This window comes from Plectropomus leopardus, chromosome 13 (assembly GCF_008729295.1).
Source record: "Plectropomus leopardus isolate mb chromosome 13, YSFRI_Pleo_2.0, whole genome shotgun sequence".
In the NCBI taxonomy this organism is placed as follows: Eukaryota; Metazoa; Chordata; class Actinopteri; order Perciformes; family Serranidae; genus Plectropomus; species Plectropomus leopardus.
This window is the reverse complement of record NC_056475.1, coordinates 4,127,978-4,151,112: the sequence shown is the minus strand read 5'-3', so window position 1 is coordinate 4,151,112 and position 23,135 is coordinate 4,127,978. Positions and strand designations below refer to the sequence as shown.

Genomic DNA, 23,135 nt, shown 5'->3' with positions numbered 1-23,135 from the left:
GTAGTTCCACATTAAAAATGAGTGGTTTTCCAAAGCAGTTTGGCTTATTGTACAGCTTCTGCAGATATGTGCTCACCCTTTTTCTTGGCAAACTTAAAATGTGTGGTCTCCTTTTTTCTTTGATAACTTAAGAAGTTTGGGAGTTTTTTCCCAGGAGCCGAATTATCCACAAAGGTGTCCTCCTCTCCAACGCAAATGGACCTGGTAATTTAAAATGGTAAAAACACTGAATTGAACAGTTCAATGTTAAAAATCAGAGTTTCCTCCAAGCTGTTTGGCTCGATGTGGAGGGCCTGCCAGCCATCCCTCTGCAAATGTGCTTTTTTTCCTTACAACTGATAACTTAAAATCCAGCCCAATCATCCACAGAAGTCTCCTGCTGTCAATAACATACAAGGGGGATGATTTTAATCAGTAAAAACACAGAACAAATCAGGTTCCTGTTAAAAATCAGCATTTTATCTCACAATGTTTAACATGATGCAGAGTGTGGCTGCTAACCCATTTCCTGCTCAACGTTTTTCTCTGATAACTGAAAATCCAGACGTTCAGAAGGTTTCTGCTGAAAGCTGAATTATCCACAGAGGTAGAAAAGAGCAGGTGATTTTTAACCAGTAAAAACACTGAATGAAGCAGTTTCATGTGAAAAATCAGTGTTTCTCTTACAGTGTTTGGCATGTCAGGCGCTGAAGCCGAGCTGCAGCTGAAGTTTGCTCAACTTGTGTAACTGAAGATACAGACTTTCAGTGACTAGAATCCAGTTAAAATATGTTGTAAAAAATGACCAAAATCTACAATATGTATTGCAAAAATGTGTCTAAACACATGTTAAAAAGTCAATTCATGACCACAACCCTGATGTATGGGTAAAGGGGATATGCTGCCACTGACAGGTGAAGGCCACTAAATAACACAGTCCTTGATTAAAATGACAGAATTCTGTTTTTGAAAATTTCTGGAAACATTTGTGATAATAAGTACACAACTTAACATACAGTTTAAGTCATTTTTTGACATTTTGATGAGAAAAACTTACATTTTATATCAGAAATTAGTTGGCTTTTTGACATTTGCTTTGGCTTCCTGGAACTGAGCGGTTCAGGTCAACCGGACAGCTTTTGATGTCATATTGTGGTTAGATCATTAGAAAATGCTGACTGATTGATTAAGTTGTTGTTGTGATATCTGTGGTTTATGGTATTTAAGAGTTTGATCAGTCTGGTCAAATGAACTGTGGACTTTTATCATGAGGAATGTTCTCAATAATGTTTTGTCTATTTTGTATTAATGTCAGAAGTGGTCATTAACTTTGGTTGGTTTATGAGACTCAGCATTCGGGCCGCAGCATTGAAGATTGACCCCAGTAAATCCGAAAAAGAAACAAGGAGGGACAACAAACCCACAGCACAATGACTCCTCCACATGGGGACAATCATGATTCTCATGATGCCCTGCAAACAGTCACTGTAAACATCCAAGCTAAATGGCATGAATTGCTGTTGTAGTCGTAACGCTGATGCAGCCAGTCAGTTTATTGGCCTCTTGGAAGCGCAGTTTCAACACGCGGTTGTAGTTGTGGTCCGGTGTGTGTCGTTACAAACATTGATCTGCATGGTGACTTTGTCTTCTCCTCCTCCGCCTGCAGGCTTCACACAGCCCAGAGAGCCATCAAGCAGACCCAAGTGACAGTGCAGAAGATTGGGAAGGAGATCGAGGAAAAGCTGAGGACGACGGCGACCTGCACAGAGCGGGTGAGCACGGTCACCTAACGGCAGCAAATATCAACGCATTAGCAAAGTCAGGGTTATTATAGTTCCCTTTTATTTTTATTTAATATTGTTCAGTGTGGTTTAACTGGTTTCCAGACATGGTTTGCTCTTTTCAGTTAATTTTTATTCTTTTTTTAAATTCTTTTTGTTTGTTTCAGTATTAGTTTTAGGTTTTATGCTTCTATGCTAGAGAATAATAAGTCATACCAACTATAATGTTGTTATTCATAATTGACTTAGATATAAATGTACATTTCACAGGATAAAAAGATTAAATTAACAAACAACATTTCTGTAAGGATACCATAAATATTAAGTACAAAATTAATGAATACTCTTATAAAAATATATTGAAAACTAATACAAAATGTTAAAAAAGAAAAAATATAGAACCAGTACAATAATAATAAAAAAAATATGTAGCACATGTAAAAACACAGTTTACAGAGCTTTTACAAACAACGCATAAGAGCCAGTAAACCCCAGATTCAAACTATTAACTCACTACTGACTAAACAACATTGTTTTCATCAGATTTTGTGATTGTAGATGTAAACATGAGAGGAATTTCTTGTTTTATGAAAATGCATTAAGATGAGGTTCAGTTTGATATTTGATATTTTCATGAACGTTCACCAGGGAGCAGTTATCGCCATCATCAGCAATAACAGGCTCATCGGCTTCTGCACAAACAACAAACACCAGACGTCCTGAGCTAAATACTCGTAAGCAGCGAGCAGAGAGACTTAAGAGCTTGTTTCGCCCCAAATCCCCAGGTGTAACTGTAATGTACAGTAATGTGAGATGTAATTATACCCTTTGGGGAGCTTTTGTATCTTTAACTGAGAAGTGGCGAGAGCAATATCCTGTCTGCTTATATGATAACGCTTTGACCAAAATCCCCTATTTATGTTTCCACCTCCTGTCATATCCTCCACTGGGATCCACAGCAAAAGCCAGAAGCATGTTTAACATTTTTGGAATTGGCAGCCACACAGCTGTGAAAACGGAGCGCTGATCCCAGGTTTGACATTGTGTTTATTGTAAACATTCGCTTCAAAAACATCCCGTCTCCTCTGCTGTTATAAAAGCCCCAAGGCAGTGACACTTTGGTGTTTCTATCTTCCCGAGGTAGACTTGCCTTTGGAAAAAAGAAAGTGCGGGTGGTATATTTTTGTGTCCACCTGTTGCTTCAAACATAGAAATGAAATAAATAATCAGGACACTGAGCTGTTTGTTATGGTCGTTTGACTAAAGTGAAAGGAAACAGCGATTCTTGGGGGACGTACACGTGTCTCACAATCACTACTTTGAGAACTTTTTGCTGTATTCTTACACCTATTTTCATCATTAAATAGAAAACGCAACCAAACATCAATCCAAGTTTCTCTCTTTCACCTCGGACTGGCATTAGCTGAATTGCTATGTTTATTTTCAGGAAGACGAGTAATTTCACCTAAATGGACACAAAATAAAACCCACCAAAACCGCCTTGGTTAGTTTTGTAAGTCATCTCATGAGTGAGTCCACTGTTAGAACAATCACTAGATCTGGTTTGGTTAAAAACTCTTGATTGATTAATTGAGTAAATGATTGATTGATTGATTTCTTTATTTCAGACATGTAAAATACAACAAAAACAGTTAAGGTTAAAAACAAACTAACAAAAGAAAAAGAAAATGAAAGGACATAATAATGCATGAAATTACATGTGCAATGAGCCACAAAGGAAGAAATTAAGTTACCCAAAACTTTGCCAAGAATTAGTAAAAACTAAAGAAAATTACATTATTGTAATAATAAGTAAAACCAACACCTACAAAATAACAAAAAACAAACAAAGAAGGAACTGACCTGCAAAAAGTGTTTAAAATTAGAATAATTCTGTAGTATGATTTTAAATGTTTTTATGAGGATAATGACAAAGTAAGTAAAAAAAAAAAGAAGTTAAAAATAAATAAAAGTTCAACAACAGTGATTACACACAGTAAGCAAGTTTTAAAATGTGAGTTTTGAGGTAGGATTTGAAAATGGGGAGACAGTTGATGAATATGACAATTAGCATAAATATAGTTTTGCCCTTAGCTTTAAAAAATAATTTTCTAGCTCTCCTAATTTTCTTGGAATTTTTGGAACATTTCTTTACAAGTTGCTCAAAAACATGTCATGTTTTTGAAAGAAATCACATCGATTTGGGTTCAAAAGTTTCAGTACTTAGGAAAGGCGTCTGATAGCACAAGATAAGTGGTGTTGCTCCAGGTTTTAAAGGGTTAATGTCAAAAAAAGCTAAATATGTGCTACAGTAATATTTCAAAAGGTAACAGATTGCTTATTTGAAAATGTACTACTCCACTGCTCATTTAGTCATTGCTGCAAAACCTAATTTCAGCGAGTTGCCAGATACAACAGTTGCAATTGCAACACATAAAAATTGGCGCCGCTCTGACCGTCCTGCTACGTTGCTTTGAATAGGAATGTTTGTTCTACTCTCACTCTATTTCTACGGTTTCAAATATACAGTAGAGTGTGTGTTTTATGTCCTTTTGCACAGATACCAAATTTAAAGCTTTTGAATGGCTCTTTAGAGTGCCTCTTCAGACAGCTGTTCCAGCTGTTCCTCTCCATCATGTGCTCATCGGCTTTTGATATGGCTCATTGTTTTGTTCCTTTTCCCCAGACCTTCACCCTACCTAAAGTAGCTCCACTATAGCCCTTTCAAGCCTTCCCGCAAAAACATTGAGGCTCCATTCTTCTGCCACAAAGGATCCCTTTCAAAAGCTCGTCTCTGATATTTCCCCCTCAGTGAAACATTCTTTAAAACCCTTTTCAGAGCTCACATCAGCTAATAAATCACATAATCCTCGTCCTCTACCTTTCCGTTCAGAAATCCCGGCGAGAGTGAGTGGAGCATTGTGTGGCTCTTCTGAGGGTCTCTTTGCCTTTGCAGAGCTGAGCACTATCCTTCTGTGCACGTCACAGTGAGCGCGGATCAAAGGGGGACAGGGTGGAGGCCACCAACCCCACAGCATGGCCCTCTCACCCTCTCACCCTCTCACCCTCTCACCCTCTCACCCACACTCTGCCATTAAACTGCAGGGTTATAACGCGCCCCCCCCCTCAATGCCTGCTGCTTATTTACTCAGCTGACCCGCTGCTGTTTGATGTTCAGTGGGAGTCAGATGGGCCCTGCTGATCGCTTACAGTCACACACACACACACAGACATCAGGTTTCCCACAGTCATGGAAAACCTGGACAAGTCATGGATTTACATTCACATTTTCCAGGCCTGGAAAAGTCATTGAACTTGTAAAAATCATTGGAATTTAAAAAAAAAAAAAAAATCATGGAAATGTCCTGTGTGCAGTAAATTAAATTATATTAATGTTGCATAACATTGAATTTCTTTAAAAAAAAATGCTGAAAATTTACACTAAAAACATGAAACATGAAAAATTAAGAAAAAAGAAAAAATTATTTTGGCAATTATTTATAGAAAACATAAAGTTTTGGTGTTTTCTGTTTTTTTTCCTTTTTCTCCCCATTTTTATAGAAAACTTTGGAGATCACAATTTTTTTTTAAAAAGAAGAAAATTGCCATTTTTTTTCAAAGAAAAAACACCTTCCAAAACCATTTTCTTTGAAATAAAAATTGGCAATTTTCTTCTTTTTTAAAAAAAATTGTGATTTTTCTTTAAAACTGAAAGATTTTTGTTGTTGTTATTTGTTTTTTACCTTAATCATTTTTATTATTATTTTTAAAAGAAATATGTTAAGTTTAGGGTTAGGGTTGGAAGTCATGTTTTCTTAAGAAAAAAAAATCTTTCTTATAGAAAGCTTTAAAATCTAGGGCATATTTTTTTGTTTTTTGTTTTTTTTTCTGAAGTTTTTGAAAGGTATGCTGTTTATGCTGTCTAAAAATTGCCTAAATTACACCATTTATCACAGCCAGAAACTGTAAAAACAGAAATTATTGTTAGATTTTCACATTTCTGATGGTCCTTGAACACATTATGTGAGATGCTGAAATCATGTTTGAGCATTTATCAAGTATGAATATGAAATTTTTTAAAACAGGCTTAGTGAGAATAAAAATATTTACACTTTGTCAACAGTGTCGCTTAGTGAAAGTTTAGGAGGCTTTCTGTTCGTGCCAAAGCCAGTGGTGGTTAACATGCAAGCATCAGGGAGCGACACATCGGAGAGATGGAGGCTCTATCTCTCTGCGTCTGATTCCCCGCTCTGTTTTTGCTACAAAGCCCTCAGAAGTCTTCAAGAAGAAGCATATCTGTGTTTCCTCTGATCCAGGCCACGATGGCTATCTGAGTGTGTGATACCACAGTTCCCGCTCGCAAACTACAGGATGAATAACAAGGCTCGATCTCTGTGATCCTGCCAGCTCTCTCTCTCCCTCCCCACTCTTCATCCTCCGTGTCATTCTCTGTTGAATCTCCATCCACATAGTCCCAAGTCGTCGCCTCTTAAATCTCTTAGCATGTTTTGAAGTTGCCCTATCTGTTCATCCCGACTTATCATTTTTCATCGTATGTTTCTGTTAACCCCCACTCTCTCGCCTTCATCTACTGTACACCACATCCACATCCATCAGCCCATGAATCCTCACTGCTGGTCCTCATTAGATGGCGAGCCCACTGCAGGCTCCGCCTCCACCAGATAGAGACCTGAAGCCTGATGAAGGAACACTGAGAGGGCAAGATGTTGACTAATGACTGCACCGTGGTGCTGCTGCTGGCCACAGAATACGTGATGACAGAGACGCCAGTCATCGTAACCCTTTGAAACCTGGAAAAACATCACTTTCCTTGTGCTGCTTTCAGATGTTTTCTACAAGTATTTAAACCTCTGGACCCCGAGCAAATTGATGCGATTTCTTTCAAAAACATAGTAAAAATAGCACTAAGTAACTTGCAAAGAAATGTTCTACAAATTGCAAGAAAATTCTTAGATCTAGAATATTAATTTTATTTTTAAAGCTAGGGAAAAACTATATTTAAAGCTAATTTTCATAATAAGATAATTAGGATTGGTGCAGTTTTCTTTCAAAAACATGGAAACATTGCAATGAGCACTTTGGTATTAAATGTTTCACAAACTGCAAGAAATTAGTCGATTTAAAAAGTTAGTAAAATAATCACTTAAGCACTGTTTGCTCCACTTGATTAATAACATATGATTTCTGTCTTTGATAAACTGAATTTTGAATTGGGAAAAAACCAAACAGTTGTAGTGCTCCTTTTGCTCGTTGTGCTGTGATACCTGTTCCACTTATCTCGGGGTTCAGCGAGATGTTTTGAATTACCAAATCATTCGCCATCCTACTTGTCATTAGATGCTGACAGTAGATTCTTGATTATTGACGGCAAGAATTAGCCCAGTATATGTGCATTAAATCAACATGACATGGGATCAGCCTGCAAAAACATATCTTGTTTTTTGGGGAGCAATCAGGAATTTAGGGGTCTTTATAAAGGGCAATAAACACTAAAAATGGCTTTGACCACATAGTAAATATTTTTCTTTATCCTCTTTCTCTGTTTTCTCTCCCTATCATTCTCTGCTGTTTGCTGGGAGCAGAAGAAGGAGCGAGAGTGCATGCAGCTGCGTCTGGCTGTGCTGCGCAGTGAGCTGCAGCGGCAGAGGAAGGCACTTGGCAGAGAGATAGACCTGCGGCAGAAGGAGAGGGCGCAGCTTCACAAGAAAGGTGAGCCGAATAGGTGCAAACACAACACTTGGACTGATAATACCTGTTAATATCACACTGTAGGCGTCATTGCTGTCATCCCACCCTCCAAAAAAAGGAGGATGGAACAGAGGTTATAGAGTTATATTAAGTGCTTTGTTTATGTTTTTTTGCATATACAATATGATGAATGGTTATTCTTTGCTCAGTAAATAATTTACTTAGAACATAATTAGTTGTCTCCACTGTTGCAATCCAGAGTGATGCATCTTGTCACCATATTCTTGCATTTTCACAGAAACAACAAGTGGCATGCAGCCACAAGCTACTCAGCAACAATGTGTATTCAATACTCGAGTGAGGACCAAAAAACATTACAGCACAGTATTGCGATATTTTGTGTGGCACTGTTGTATCAATACACTAATGCCAAGCATAAATTTTTTTATCATATAAACGATTAATTTTACACATTTAAATATTTGATTGCCTATTAGAATAATAAAATCACTTGCTTCTTCAATTCACAAGATACATTTTGCTGCAATAAAAATTATTTTAAAAAGTATTTACCAAATATAAAGAGGGTCCTTACATAAAACTAGGCCACCTCTGCAGTAGAAACATTTTTTTGTATAGCACCTTTCATACATAAAATGCAGCTCAAAGTGCTTTACATGTGAGAGTGCTAAAACTTGAAACCTAACAATATTTATAAATATAAAATAAATAAATAAAATAAAAATGATAAATTTATTGCAAGCACATGTATACCATAACTCTCATAACTTCTGAAAATAAGTTGCAGAAAGGACAGAGGTGGAAAAGAAATGAAAGAAAAACAAATATAAAAAGAAATGTTAAACAACTAATGTCAAAACAGTAAAAGCAAACAAAAACCATAAAACAAGGTTTAAAGAAATAACAACCATAATATGTGATAAAAATAAATAGAGGGTGGTAAAAATTCAAGTATAGACTGGGAGATGCGCAGATACTTAGTACTTAGAAATTAGTGGTACGTGACCAGAAAAAAAACTGAAAAAAATGTAACCTGCCTCTTTTTATGAAGGTTAAAGGAGAGTTTGTCACAAAACAAAGAAGATGGATTGTGGCCGCAGATCAGATTATAAATTCAGTTATTAAAATGCTTGTAAAAATATATCTTACATTTTCTAGATTTACCATTTCATCACTTTGAGTAAATGATTTTATTGTACAGGAAACTCTCATTTTAAACACGTTGGTCTGGGTTTCATCGCTGTCTGACCACGTGCGTGCTGTATTACCTGTTCATTTGGCGTACAGTAAAGCACAGTAAAGAGTGTTGTCACATACAGGAAACCTCTGTCATGCTCCCAGTCAGAGGGTTGGAGTCACTCAACACACCCATATGTACCCAATAATGTACAGAATATAGAGCCATTCCTGTGGTTTTGCAGCCTGTGCCAGGCCGCCACGGCGACAGTGTTTGTGCAGTGGTGTCATTTAGTTAACCCTGTGAAGTCTGCAGCTCCTGATGTCTGAGAGCAGAGGAGGGTTTTACTGACGCCTGTTACTGTTCATAGCAAAATAAAAAAGGCAGTTTTAGTGAAGCTTGGGTTGTACACACACACACACACACAAATCCAAACACGTATTAATATGTAACCACACTGTAAAATCTGACAAGTTGATTTTACTTAAGAAAAATCTAGGGAATAGATTGCCCTAAAAAATGTATGTAAATATAAATATTAATCTTAACTTATATTTACTTTATATCTAATTGTTGAGTTTACTTAAAATTTAGTAATATTTACTTGATTTTGTGAAATTGTTGCAACTTAAGTTAAATTAAATCAATCTTTTTAAGTTTTAGCAACTTAAGTAATCCAGGTTTACTGGGCTGTATGTATCTGTATTCTGCTGGTTGCAAACTAGTCAGTTATATTTGTGTTTTCTTAAACATGGTAAAAACAGAACTCTTAAATCTCTTAACTTCACCATTGACAAAAGCTTCTTTGTCACGATCCAGTTAAGTCAGACTAACAGGGTTTCCTGAAGAAAGAACAAGGTAATCTCCCATGTCATTTTTTAAGTTGCAACAACTTCATGAAATTAAGTTAATACAGATAAATTTTGTGTAAACTTATATAGTAAACATAAGTTAAGATTAAGCATTATATTGTTTCTTTTTTTCATTGATGCATCATGGATTATTTCAGAAGCTAAAAGTTTTGTTCTGTTTCCTCTGTTAAGTTTAAGTACAGTTTTTGGTTTTGCTGCTCAAATATCACATGATATCTGCTGCGATTACATTACTGCTCTGACTAGCAGAAAACCACTCGCTGCTCCAGTTTGCTGAATCCACCACGTAAACAGCAGTTAACAGCTGCAGGTGCACCTGGCTTTTTATGGGGAATAAGAGATGACACTCTGAATGATTTATTTTATGTCTAAAATAAACATGATGAATTAAAACTAGGATTTCCCCTTAAAAGTCTGAGATTGTAATCATCAGTTGGCGAGCCCTCAGTCGACTGAGATAGCTTCAAATCACGCTGTTACTGTTTTTTTTGTTTTTTTGCTAGTCTGTGTGCTGTGCACTGTGCTTCTGGGGGTGTTTTGGTCTCCCGACTTTGCTGTGGATTGACTGCTCTTGAGTTTCACAGTATTCTTTGATTGAAGCTCTGCACCTGTAGCAGCACAGGGGAGATACTTGGCACGAAGGAGGAGAGGCTGCTCCTCTGCTTAGAAGTGGTGAATTTACAGCTTATAGCAAGTTTTACGTTGCAGGCATGTGTTTGAGATTTAGTGTCGGCAAAGGATGTTGCACATTTGCAACCTGTTATTAGAAAAATTTAGCTTGTTTGCAATCCCATGTGAATGCTGGGGTCACACAGAACGTCCCGCTGAGCCCTTTCAGATTTTAAAACTTTGTCTGGAAAAGCCAAATCCGATTCATCTGACATAATTCTGACCCCTTGCGCGTCACTTTGCGCCCAGATTATCCACCATATAACCAGCAAGGTGGAGACACGCCCTAAATACACTCTTGCCATACACTTTGAAGCATGTGCTATAGATTGTTTAAAGAGGGCCCCTTGTGTCAGTAAAATCAGCTCATTTTTTGACCAAAGGGCAGCAGCGCCTCACTGAGCCACCAACCTGAGGAAGGGCTTGGTAATGATTAGCATGTAGTCTGCACACACATGCAGACACGCACAAAAAGACTCCACTAAGGAAGGTTCACGGAGAAGTTCTCTTTGTGCTGCAATTCAAAAAAAAAAAAAAAAAAAAAAAGGCCGTTAATCCTTTGCCTCTTTACCTGTCACCACGTCGTCTACAGCCAAAAGAACTCGCTGCTCTCCGGCTCTGCAGCTCATTGATGGCTTTTTTCCAGACTGGACAAGTGCTTATTAAGAAACATAAGAAGAAATTCCTTCAGCTGGTTAAAGAGGGGAAAAGGTATTTTGGGATAAATTGAAATGCTGCTGCTGAATAGGGCTCGCTGAAAATCTTGTTGTATTTTCCCAGACTCATAACTCAAAAGCTAAAAGCCATATGCTGCCGGGCTCTGCTGTACTCCCAGCTTGTTGTTTAACTCTTCTAATCAGCCTGCACATTCTCATTTGTTTCACTATCGGAAAAAGGCCCTGCATTAATTACAGACAGGATACTCACGGAGTCAGGTGTTTACAGCATTTCATACAGCAGCTGATTTTGTGTCTGATTATATTTAGATTGGCACCAAAACGTGTTTGTTTCATCTGATCTCATCTTTCATTTCGGAGACACATGGTTTTATCAATGGAAGCTTAAATTTCATTTTGAAAGTTTCCTCTGGAGGCTTGTCTGTCAAAACACACACACATTTGAAGAAGCAAATTTAGTCCCATCCAGTCAAACAGATTACTCATCAGACAAGCTGGTTGCTAAGCTAAGGACTGATGATTTATTTACCCGTTAATCAGTCCCCCCAGGATTTTGCGGGCTGCTTTTGTAATTGCCTGAAATGCCTGATTTGATGATAGCTTTTCAAAAAAAATGTGTCCTAGTTGTGATAATTGAGGCAGTTTTAAGTATTTAAAAATGTAAAACTTCAACAAAAAAAAATACAATAACATAGCATGCACATGATGGTATGATACATTTTCAGAGCCAATATTGCCATAAAATACAACAGTATTAAAGAAAATGAGGTCCAAAGTTTTCTTTGTGGTACGTCAGAACCAGTCAGGAAGATTGAGCCATAGACACCATCTATGCCCAAAGACATGCAGGTCAGGTTAGTTGGTGACTAACCGTAGGTGTGAATGAGAGCGTGAATGGTTGTTTGTCTATATGTGTCAGCCCTGCGATAGTCTGGTGACTTGTCCAGGTTGTACCCCGCCTATCGCCCAATGACAGCTGGATATAGGCTTCACCCGACATTGAAATGGCTTGACTCAGTAATTAAACCCATTACTAAAGGTTTGGTAATGTTAGCTGTGTGATGCCAGCAGTTATCCCTGTCACTGCATGTGACTTTGGCCCAGGTACAGCAGTTGTCACATGATAAAGAAAGAGAGCGGGGGCAAGGAGGGGGTGAGTGGATCAATACACTGCAGGCGGCTTTACCAGAAAGGGATTTTACCCATTCTAAATAGTCCAATTTGTGGAAAGGTTGTGGTGATTGTACAAAATTGCATGATTGCGCAGAATTTGCCTTAATTGCTGCGATTGCTGCTATATGTAGCTGCTCTTGTACCTTTTTCTTTTGTTCTTAACTAAAGTTTTAAATCGAGTTTTTATAGGGTTGTGTTTAACAGGAAATTTCTAGATATACATCAATAGTTATTTTAATATATATATTGTTCTTTTCTGTTGCACTGCTGTGGACTGGAGTAACAGTATTTTACATTTTTTATGTATGCAGATACATAAGGAAAATGGCAAACTGAATGTTGAATCTTGCAACATGGCTGAAAACCTGGAGGGACTGATTAATGATCAATCTTGATTCAGTTAAAAGCGAGTGTTTCACTTGCTGGATTTTCACACATTCCAGCGCTTATTAGGCACAGCTTTCTTTTCAAGTTTTATTGACAGTTTAACAGGATGTGTAAGTACGTTGCTATGTTATATATCTCCAGAGGGCTTTCCACGTGGACTGTAAATCCCCATTCTTGGTCACGTTCTTTAGGATCTCATCCGTACCTGGTTGTGTGGTCTTATACAGTCATATAGTGCCCATTAGTGAGTAGCTCTTATCAACCTGTTATTCCCAGGAAACTGGCCTCTCTCAAAACAAGTGGCCCAGAAAACCCAAACATGCATTTGGGATTCTGCAGGTGTGTGCGTCGACATGTGAGCTGGCAGAGATGAAAGTTGGGCGTTCATGTTTTCGTGAAGTAACTACTAGAGTGTTGTTGCATACCTGCTGATGCCTCTTTGCCATCCTAGACAGTGTTAGCATGATAAGCACTGAAAAACATCAGCAGTCTGTATCGTCCTGATGACAGGTTAACGACTAGCTGTTCAGTGCCTGCTGATTTACAGTGAAATCATAGCAGCAGTGTAGACTTGAGAAAGGCTGGTGTTTTTCTTCTTCTCCTTGCAATGCACACGTACTCACGCTAAGTCCACTGCATGTCTTTCACACAATCCATAACTGAGGACATGTGGGCATGACCACAGTTTTTTCCCTCTTTTCGGCTGTGAATTTTAAAAATAAAAGCCTTTCTTTCCTCCCACCAGAATTAATGGGTTTGGTTTTGGTGGGGTCACACTCTTGTCACAATTTCCTCCAGTCTAATTTCCCTCCTTCCACCTTGAGCAGATGACATAAATCAGGTCCTTGAACGGCGTTTATTGTACTTAGTAACGGTAGTTATTCTCACGCTCTGTAACAGAGCCAGGGCTCCTGACCAATAAATTTCAGTGGTTGGGTTTCTTGAGTGTAAGGAGCACATTTTTGTGAAGGTATGGTGTGAGGAGGTATTTGTCACCTCAGAGAAAAGGTTTCATATTGAAGCTATCATCATTAGGGCTCCTTTAGCAGCAGCTTTACACATTCCCCTCAGCTGGCTGCCATTTTGACTGACGATAAGGGTTGACAGTTGGTGCAGTCTAACACTCTGTGTAATGACTCGCTAGGATGTGTTTCAAAGTTTTTCTTTTTTTGGGTTAACCCCCCCGACATCCCCCTCTGTTTCTGTGTCACGCCCAAATGTTTTTACTCATTTAACATGAAGAACTGAGGTTTAAAAACAAAGTCTCTTCTTTACTGTTGTTAAATGTATATTTTGTTACCGTATAATTATTTTGTTCTATCTCACGTTTTTGTCCAAATTTTTTTTTTTCATATATTCGCATTCCATGATAACTTATTACCAGAGTTTACATGCACACTTTTTTCAATCTGATTCAAGATTTCAGGTCAACTGTTTACATGGGATGTCTTCGATGCAGTGTTTACATACGCGGGTGCATGTAACTGCATGTAAACGCACTGTGTGAGTTGCGCAAAAATTATGAATATAGTAACTTGACAACTCTCTCATTGACCACGAGAAACATGCAATTGACACTTTTCACTCACTCTCATTCCACAAATGCATTCTCTCCCAGTGAAAAAGAAATAACAGATAACTTCTGACAGCAGCACCCGGGCAGGAGTGAATGAGTTACTATGGTTACAGGGCCGCTCGAGTCGCTGAGGCATCTTGTTTTTTAACTCTGGTTCCATTATACTGGAGAGAAGGGAGACACATCTACAGCTGATATCTTAAACATTCAGCAACTCAACCCAAAAGAAAAATATAAAAAAAAATATTTTGGGGTAACCTGTCCCTTTAATATCTTCACTGAGTTTCGTAAATGCAGTTTTCCCCAGACGTTAATATAGTTTATTCTTTTGAAATGGTTTCATTGTGCTTTTCAGCTCATTTCCTTATTAGTGGTACTTGGCGGTTGGAGTTGATGGTGTTCACGCTATATTTAAACCATTTTTATTTTCATCATTTTACAAGGCTCTGTTAAATGCTACATGGATGAAAGGTCACTTGATAATGATCTTGCAAAGTGAAACGTAACACCGCAATGCTTTTTAATACGCTGTTAGATCATTTATAGTTTTAACATAAACCAGATCACATGCGCCTTTAAAGATTCTGTGTGTGGGATTTCCTCATGAGCATTTTGCCCTCTAATTTATAACGATAAATGTTTCTCTAAAGCCTTGGTGATCAGCTGTATTTTGTTTAATTTGGATAAATATTCTTTTAATAAATCACACTGATGCTGACATGTATCAGAGCGGTACTTCTTCTGGTCCATATACACTCTGTTCTTATACAGAGGTCATGTTGGTCAGACCAGTTTGAACAAACCCTTAAACCAGCAAAATGATTACACATTCGGCAGCTTGAGTTCCTTCAGAATCCCACAAAGCCTTCTGTGTTTTGCCAGTGGACCTTATGGGGCTTTTCCATTGGCTTTTTTGGATGTTCTGAGCCAAACCAAACCATTTTACAAGGTTACATGCAACAAGTTGTACCGAGTTGTGCTGAAATTAAGCAGTTCCAAAATGCATCTCCAAGAGGCTTAGATGGACATTGTCAACAGTGTTCGTAATGCAGATGAAAAATTTGAGTGATGCATTTTTCATATGCATGCAAATACATTTATTCACTGTGCAGCTCAAAGGTCACTGGCAGCTACTAGCAGTTTTTAAGATGGAATATTTTCTTGCATGTTGCTCAGTGCACAAGCTCATGTAGTGAATCAATCAACACACTCTAAATGTCAATGTGACAACTTTGACCACTCCATTTGTTTTATTAGCTCTCTGGCAAGACATTTGCTGTAGTGATGCTTGGACGTTGAAATGCTGAAAAGTTCATACGAATTTCAACCTTATTATACAACTGCGAATATTTGGAGAAAAAAGTGGCGAGCTGTTGTTCCGGTGCAGTAATGCAGCACTACACCAGTGCTTCTGAGGCATTGAAACTGAAGGTGATTGGTATCTGGTGTATGTTTATGCAGTGCCAAGACAAAATTAAAAAACTCAAACAGTAAGAAAGCACCAGGGAGTCATAAGTTAAAGATGCGATATATTGAATATACTAGAAGTATTGCAGCTTATTCCATTTGCGATGTAAAGTTTGCAGTATATACATTTAGTATATACTGCAAACTTTGAGTATAAATTGTCAGGTTGTTTTAAGAAGCCACCGGTGTTTCTGTTCTCTCGCTCTATCCTGCAGTTCTCCGCCTCTGCAGACACACACACAGAGCAGAGCTTTTGCAGAGCTCCAAACTAAGTCATATTTTGTAATCATGGAGAACCACTGCAATTTAAAAATACTATTAATATATGAACTGCTGAGCTGTTAGTTTGTCTTCAGCTTACAGAGAATAAATCATCATGTTTAGCAGCACTACAATAACAGTTTAACTTAATGAGTAGTAGTGGCGGTAGTGTGAGGCGTGTGTTTGTCTCTGCAGAGCTCTGATCATGATTATTTAGTCACATTTTGCAGCCTCAGAGCACCAGTGCGACTTGCAAATGTTAATAATATTTGAATTGGAGAGCTGTAAGTTTGTTGCCCAGTCACAGTGAATGAATACCCATAGTAAAAGGTGCTGCGTTAAACTCCCTGAGATAAGCCAGGTCCTTCAAAACTAAAAGCACCATGGTCCTTTCCCTGCTCTGATTTATTTAATTCTAACAATACTTTTAAAAATTTCATTATAAAATAACTTCATCTCACTTCCTTAAGCCACATTTTATTAAGTGTTATTATAACAGTAGTGTATTCAACTTTATTATTTAGCTACTTTATTTAACTTTATTGTAACTGCAGTTCATTAATTTTTTTATTCATGGATATTTAAAAATATCGCAGTTTATATCATGCCTTAAGGTATTGCACTAATATTTGAAAGCCATATCGCCGAGCCCTACTTAAAACTGGTAGCTCTGTTGTATGGAAATGCAAATCCTTGCAATGCTCAGCTGCTGTGCTGAGTCAAGCCAAGAAAGCCAAGTGAGTACATGTGTATGGAAAGGCCCTTTACTCTACATTTTCTCATGTATATAATCAGAATGCTATAGTGAGCTCCCCAACTGATTTATCGTCACATAATAATTTTTCAGCATCGGTTTCACCAGCAGGTGGGACAGCCTTGTAGCATTGTGTAGCCAAACCACGTTTCGGATCCTAATCCCACCAGTCATCTTTGATATAGAAGTAAAAAAGTGTGTCGACACACAATTGGCCAGATTTCTGCATGTGTTCTGCCATGGTTTTTGCGGCAGTGTGTCTGTCCATACCGTGATACCGACTGGAACAGGTTAGACAGATAAAAGAATGAGAAGATAGATAGGACAGAGCTGGGCATTACATGAAAGCAAGAGTGCAATCCAGGCCCACGTAGTCAGTGTTAAAATATGTTTGATGTCATCCTCACAACAGGGGGGTGGCCTCTCTGATCTCTGTCTGACTCGATCTGTCTTCCCTGCTAATCTGATAGAGATACTCTGAGTACCTTTATTTTCTCCCTTCTTCCATCTCTGTCGACGTATCTCCTCTTCCACCCTTATGGTGTCATTTTGAGCAGCATGGATGTGAGGTGGAAATATGTGATAAAACCAGGTCTTGTGATCCATTTGATTACAAATGTGATTTCTTAATTGCTCAAAACTCACTTATCTGCCAGCTGCTGTCATTTGACCCGGTTAACTCAGGGTGGATTGAAAGCTCGACAAAAAGGGTGTCCCTTTTTTTTGCCGTTGTGGAGGATTTTCTTGTCTATTTTCAATAGAAGAATGCAGGTAAAAACAAGGGTAGGTTACTGAGAAGTAGAAAAAAAGTAAAAAAAAAAAAAAAGCCATCCCATTAACACTCTATGATGGACAGTTTAAAAAGAAATCAAAACAGATGCAGCACAACTACAGAGTTGTCTTTTTTTTTATGCTACACACTTTCTTGTCAAAACCTTCCACCTTCATTACCCACAATGCAAATCGATTGCAGACACTAGCCTTAGGCCTAGACGAGGAGTGGGCTACAGATGTCTGATAAGTCCACTTCTTTTTAACGCCACAATTTTCAGACTTAGAGCCCCAACTCACACTGACATCACCTGAAGCAATTTTGTAGACTTTATGCAGCTCTATCTGGAGCCACAAAAGGCTTTATGTGACTTTTTAAAATATGCAGTCGTACTCCCAAACACCTGTTAACAGACTTTGATGGTTCCTTAAGATCACCAACGTCCTCCCGCTCTTCCAGGTCAGGTCCAGTATGAATAATATGTAGAGCAGTGATACTCAGCTTACTTGATAGTGATTCACACTGGCAGTTGTTTTTGTGCTTTGAGTATACATAAGGGACCAGAGTGCATAAAACAGCATCAAGATAGAGCTCATTTATTTAAAAAAGTGCCAGTGGTGGATCCACACACACCCCTGACAGAGGTCCTAAGCCCCTAATGTCATTAAATCCTAGAAATGCCCTTAAATCTAAGGAATGTCCTAAAATACTAGGAACATTGTAAAATCCCAGTAATGTCCGAAAACCCTAGAAATGTCCTGCACTCATGGAAATGTCCTAAAATTCTAGAAACGTCCTAAAGTCCTATAAACATCCTAAAATCTTAGAACTGTCCTCAAATCCTAGAAACATCAGAAAATCCAAGATACTTCCTCAAATTCTAGAAATGTCCTAAAATTCTGGAAATGTCCTAAAATCTTAGAAATGTCCCCAAATCCTTGAAATATCCTAAAATCCTAGAAACATGTTTGGGGCTGCTGTGACTGGCCCCCGGCCTCCTTTTCATTTTGCAAAAGTGGCCCCAAACAAAGCAAGTTGAGTATCAGGGATGTCGACGCAGATGAAAGCTGTCATTTGACGGAGACACCTCTGTGGGTTCATCTTACTGCGGAGGCCCAGTGACTCGCCAACAAGGCCGAGCTCTTCCCCTCGTCATTAAGCGTGAGGCCAGCCACCTCGGGGAGAAACCTCATTACCGATGTTTATATTCACAGTGTGAGCAGAAAGCGTATGTGATTTTTGGCACGAGGACCTTGATTTCGTGGCTCTGCTCTCTCTTCACCACTGTGGTCTGATACGACAGCCACAGTCCTTTAGCTGTTGCACCTGATGGTCACTCTCACAATCCTCTAAGTCCCTTTAGAAAAAGCCAGGCAAATTCGTGCATGCTGAACAAAAAAAATTAAAACCCGGCACGTTTGCTCCCATTTTTCACAGGTTGAAGTTAAAGAGCTTAGACTTCTTATGCACTCAGAAGATATATTTAACTTTCAAGTTTTGTTTACAAAGTTGTTGAAGTTAAAGTTGTGTGACACTGCATTAGGCAACTCTGATTTCTGATTCTTTTGGGTGTCTGTGACCAAAAAAATGCATTTTCGTTGCATGTCATTGTCATGTGAAATCCTATAAAAAATGAGAGTCCCAAGGCACACCTGTGTAACGATGCTGTTAAATCAGCATTTTGATATGTTCTACGTCAGATGGATGGATTACCTTAGAGAAAAAAAATGAGAGATATATCTGTTTAATGCAATAAAAAGTCTTAGATCTTTTACCTTAAACCTGTAAAAAAATGGAAGCAAAAACAAACGTGCCATTTAAATTTTCATTTGGTGTATAAAGCCTATTTACCCTCTACAATAATCCTATTTTTCTACATTTTTGGAGTGCACAAGAAGCACAAGAAACAATTGATGAAAACAATAAAATAAAACAGGCTAAAGCAGACAGTAAAACGATGAAAATAGACCAAATAATCAAATCACACAGAATTAAAACAATAACACAAACTAACAAATTATTCTGATTTAAAGGAAAATGAATTTAAAGCAGTCTTAAACAGGCAGGTCTTGGGATTTGAAAGTGGTCAGCATAGTTTCACGTCTTGGCTCTTCTGGCATACAGTTGTCCATATTCCTTTTCCTTTTTCAGCGTGAAATAAAGATAGAAAACTAAATGAATTTCTCTGTTTATTCTGGAGTGTGGGGGAAAAATATGTAGCAAACATGTGGTTTGGTTGTTCTGAATCACTGCGTTGTCTACCTATTTACCTATAATAGAGTTCATATGTAATAATTGCTACAAAACAGAATTCATCAGTCATGTCAAAATTAAATGATGTGCTAAAATTAAAGAATCGTTTTGACAGATATGTTTTGATGTGCAATAAATGGCCATACCTCGTGTTTATTTAAACTATGTGGAACCATAAGTCATATCTGAAGCTGTATGAATACAGATTACAGAAATATTCGGTTAGAACCATAATTATACTTTGCTTCTTTTCTGGTTCTGCGCTGCACTGAGGTATTGTTAGCCTGCCAACGCTGCAGTTGCAAAACTTCCACAAGCTGTATCATCACCGTCCCTTATCTGTCAGACTTTATTTATTTGCCCGGCTCTGTATTTACAGACTTTGACAAATCCTGTAATTTGCATACACATGTTGTTTGGTTTTATGTGGTGTCAAAAGGAAATGGTTTTGGCCCTGATCAAAAGAGCTGTTTGATCTCGCTTAAGTTTAACAGTGGATGGCAGCCAACCAAACACAAGCCCACCTGGCTGTTCAGACATCGCAGAACACCTAATAATTTACTTTTTTCTCTCTCTTTTTTGTCTCTGTCAGAGGAAGCGTTCTCCGCTCAGCACGAGAGTCTGAAGGAGGAGAAAGAGTCTTTAACCAAGCTGCAGAAGGAATGCACTGCTAAGAGGTATGTGTGAACCTGTAATTAGATATTGCTTTATGTCTGCGTACATTTTTTGAATTTATCCCCGTCTGACATTACCCAGAGCCCACTAAATGATGTGACCTGACGTGTTGCTCAATCACATTGAATAGTGATGGGTCTACACCCCGCTCCCTGCCTCCCACCTTGCTCTTTCAAAACAAGGTGATGTTTTTGCGGCCGGCGCTGTCTATTTATGTGCTCTTAACGGAGAGTTTGCACATTGTGCTAAAAAGCCTGTTGGCCCGTGTTTGCCTTGGCCTGCGGGGAGACGTGTTCAGCGGGTGCCGACCCTGGATACAGCTTTGTTTGTTTGAGAAGAACCTGGCAGTCGCAGAGGGTAAACCAGGGCCCCAGGAAGGCCAGCAGGGGCCAAGAGACCCAGCAAACAGGAAATTAACCCCGACACTTGTACATCTGCCTAACATCTATTCTTTGGAAATATCTGTCGTTGATGTTTTTTCATGGAAATGTCTCTTTTTATTTAACTTTTTAAAAAAGAAGAAACTTGCATGGAAACTTTACGTTGAACATGCCCCTCCACATTCCTGTTTAATATTTCACGGCCGCTGTTAAACAGCTTATCTCACAAAATTGGGGTTAAAAGGGATCAGTGAGGGTTCCTTTAGTTATGGTGTTGTTAGTTAAAGCTGTAGTTGTTGCGTTTAGTACACATTTTAAAAAACGTCGGTGCAAGAGCTCCGTTTGCTGTTCCGTCATAGTCTGTTTATTTTCACTGCTAACACACAAAAAAGATTTTACACTTGCTTCAGATTTGCTTCAAATTACATGCTGCATGAAAAAACTTTACCTTTTAAAATCCCAGTAGCTTATTTTTAAACCATCTCCTTTTTGGTCACCAGTGGTTGAAAGTAACTGAATAAATTTACTTAAGTTTTTTTTTTTAATTTTTGCAGATCCACCGAAGATTTATCCTGTAAACTCCTCACACAGTTTCATTTAGAAAATTGTTTGAGGTCAAAAGTGTAAAAAATTATCCAACTTATCACTGAAAAATTAAAACAAACTTTTAAGTCCAGCCAGGGGCCCCATTCTCTAATAGATGTATAAGAAGAAATTTCAATTGCCAGTTGCATGCAAGTATATGCTTATGTATTGTTGTCATTATACATTTCAAATTATTTAGCAGATTTTTATCATTTGTAGTGATTTTTTTCAGGTTATTTCCTAGTTTTTCAGTGTTTTTTTCCCTCTTATTTATTTGTTTGTTTGTTTTTCCTTCTAATTTCTGGTAATTTTCTTGTACTTTTTACTTTTTACTGATTTCTTGCATTTCTTGATTTCTTGGTTCAATTCTTTCTAAGCTGCCCATTGCCTACTCCCCAGGTTTCAAAGGGTTAAGATGGACAGTTGGGGATGCATGAGTTGCATGTTTTTGGAAAGTGGTTTGCGAAAGGCTGGCACGTTGGGCTTAACCAGTTAGATGAGGCAAAGCCTGCTGGGCAGATGAGTGAATTCAGATCAAACGATCATTAGACACCAATCTGTTTCCTCTTTCGTGAAGCAGCTGCACTCTGGAAAGGGAAATGATAAGAGACTGCTAACCGCAGGCAAAGCCAAATGGGAAATTCAAGTGGAAGGCAAGGAGCATGGATGGGAGGATGCATCACATTCAATAACCATTTTCCCCCCAAATCCCTTTTTATCTGCATGAAACGATGAGCTATTACCCACAAGTGGTGGTGTTAGTAATGCAGAGGACACACACCGTTCATACACAGCAGCCGATCATCTGTGATACCCAGACAGTCCTGGAAGAGTCGTGTTATATTTACTCTTTCAAACGCAGGGCTTTTTTAGTTACAGAGATGTTGTAAATGTTTTACATTTAGAAAGGGTTTCACACAGCTTAATACTGGGCAGCTGGGCGGATCATGGAATTGGAAGATGGTGGCAGATTTAGGCCAGAGGCTCCGCTTCCCAACCAAACTCAGACCTCCCACCTCGTGCTACAGTCGTCCTCACTCCATCTCGGTTACATCGCCGAGCTCACAGAGCCCCGAGATGATGTTGGAGTGATAGATGTAGAAAAGGAGGCAGAGGAAGGTCGGATGGAAGCTCAATTTGCTGCACAAAGTGCAAAGTAGAAGTTGTAGGCAATAAACAAAGCCAGCTACAACTATAAAAGTAAATCAAATCCATTAAAAACTTACATAAAACAACCTCATAAAATAATGATTAAGATGAATAATAAACCAATAAAAATACAAAGGCTGGAATCAGAACTGCAAAAAAAATGTTAAAATTAAATAAAATAATAATTCTAAAAGTAGACCATGTAAAGAGAATAATACATATGAATTAAAATAAATCAACAAACTAAAAATGGAATAAATAGACCAATAAAAGATGAAGAACACCTGTGTAAAACCAAAACAAGAAAATAAAATAATAGATAAACCAGACAAAGTGAAAGCACACCTAAGTTAAAACCAATAAAATAAATAAAATACAATAAAATAAATTAAAGTAGTTGACTCAGACAACTGAAATGCGTGCCAATAAAGGAATGTCTTTAATTTAAAGGGCCACATACAGTATGTATACTACCTTCATACTTACCAGCTATGCTTAAAGAAGAACAAGTCTTAAATATGTCTAAAATGTTTCTTGAAAATAAAGGCCTTAAAAAGCATTAAATTTAAGTGATTCATACCTGTAGACACCCTTTATTAGGTATTAGATATTAGGTATTTTATGTCAGTGATGGATGGCTTTTCACCCCGCCTTAAAATGTGGCCGTTTGGATCAGGAATAAACAGTTTTTTGTATTGTTTTGGTCAGACAACACAGCGTCCAAACTACTTTTTCTGAAGTGTAAACTTACTCTTCCAACTTGTTTCACATATTGTTCTGGGTCTGTGGCACCCCTAAAAACAATATACTATACACAC

The 23,135-nt window shown here is 38.1% G+C and overlaps 1 protein-coding gene across 1 annotated transcript in view; it reads left to right on the top strand.

Annotated features, from left to right (window-relative positions):
- The window catches only part of uvrag (UV radiation resistance associated gene), a 119,497-nt gene that overhangs the window by 21,081 nt on the left and 75,281 nt on the right, over nucleotides 1-23,135 (top strand). The window contains exons 7-9 of the mRNA XM_042498843.1: nucleotides 1,646-1,751; nucleotides 7,364-7,490; nucleotides 20,121-20,205. Coding sequence (XP_042354777.1) covers nucleotides 1,646-1,751; nucleotides 7,364-7,490; nucleotides 20,121-20,205 — 318 coding nt within the window. The remainder of the gene's footprint in view (nucleotides 1-1,645; nucleotides 1,752-7,363; nucleotides 7,491-20,120; nucleotides 20,206-23,135) is intronic.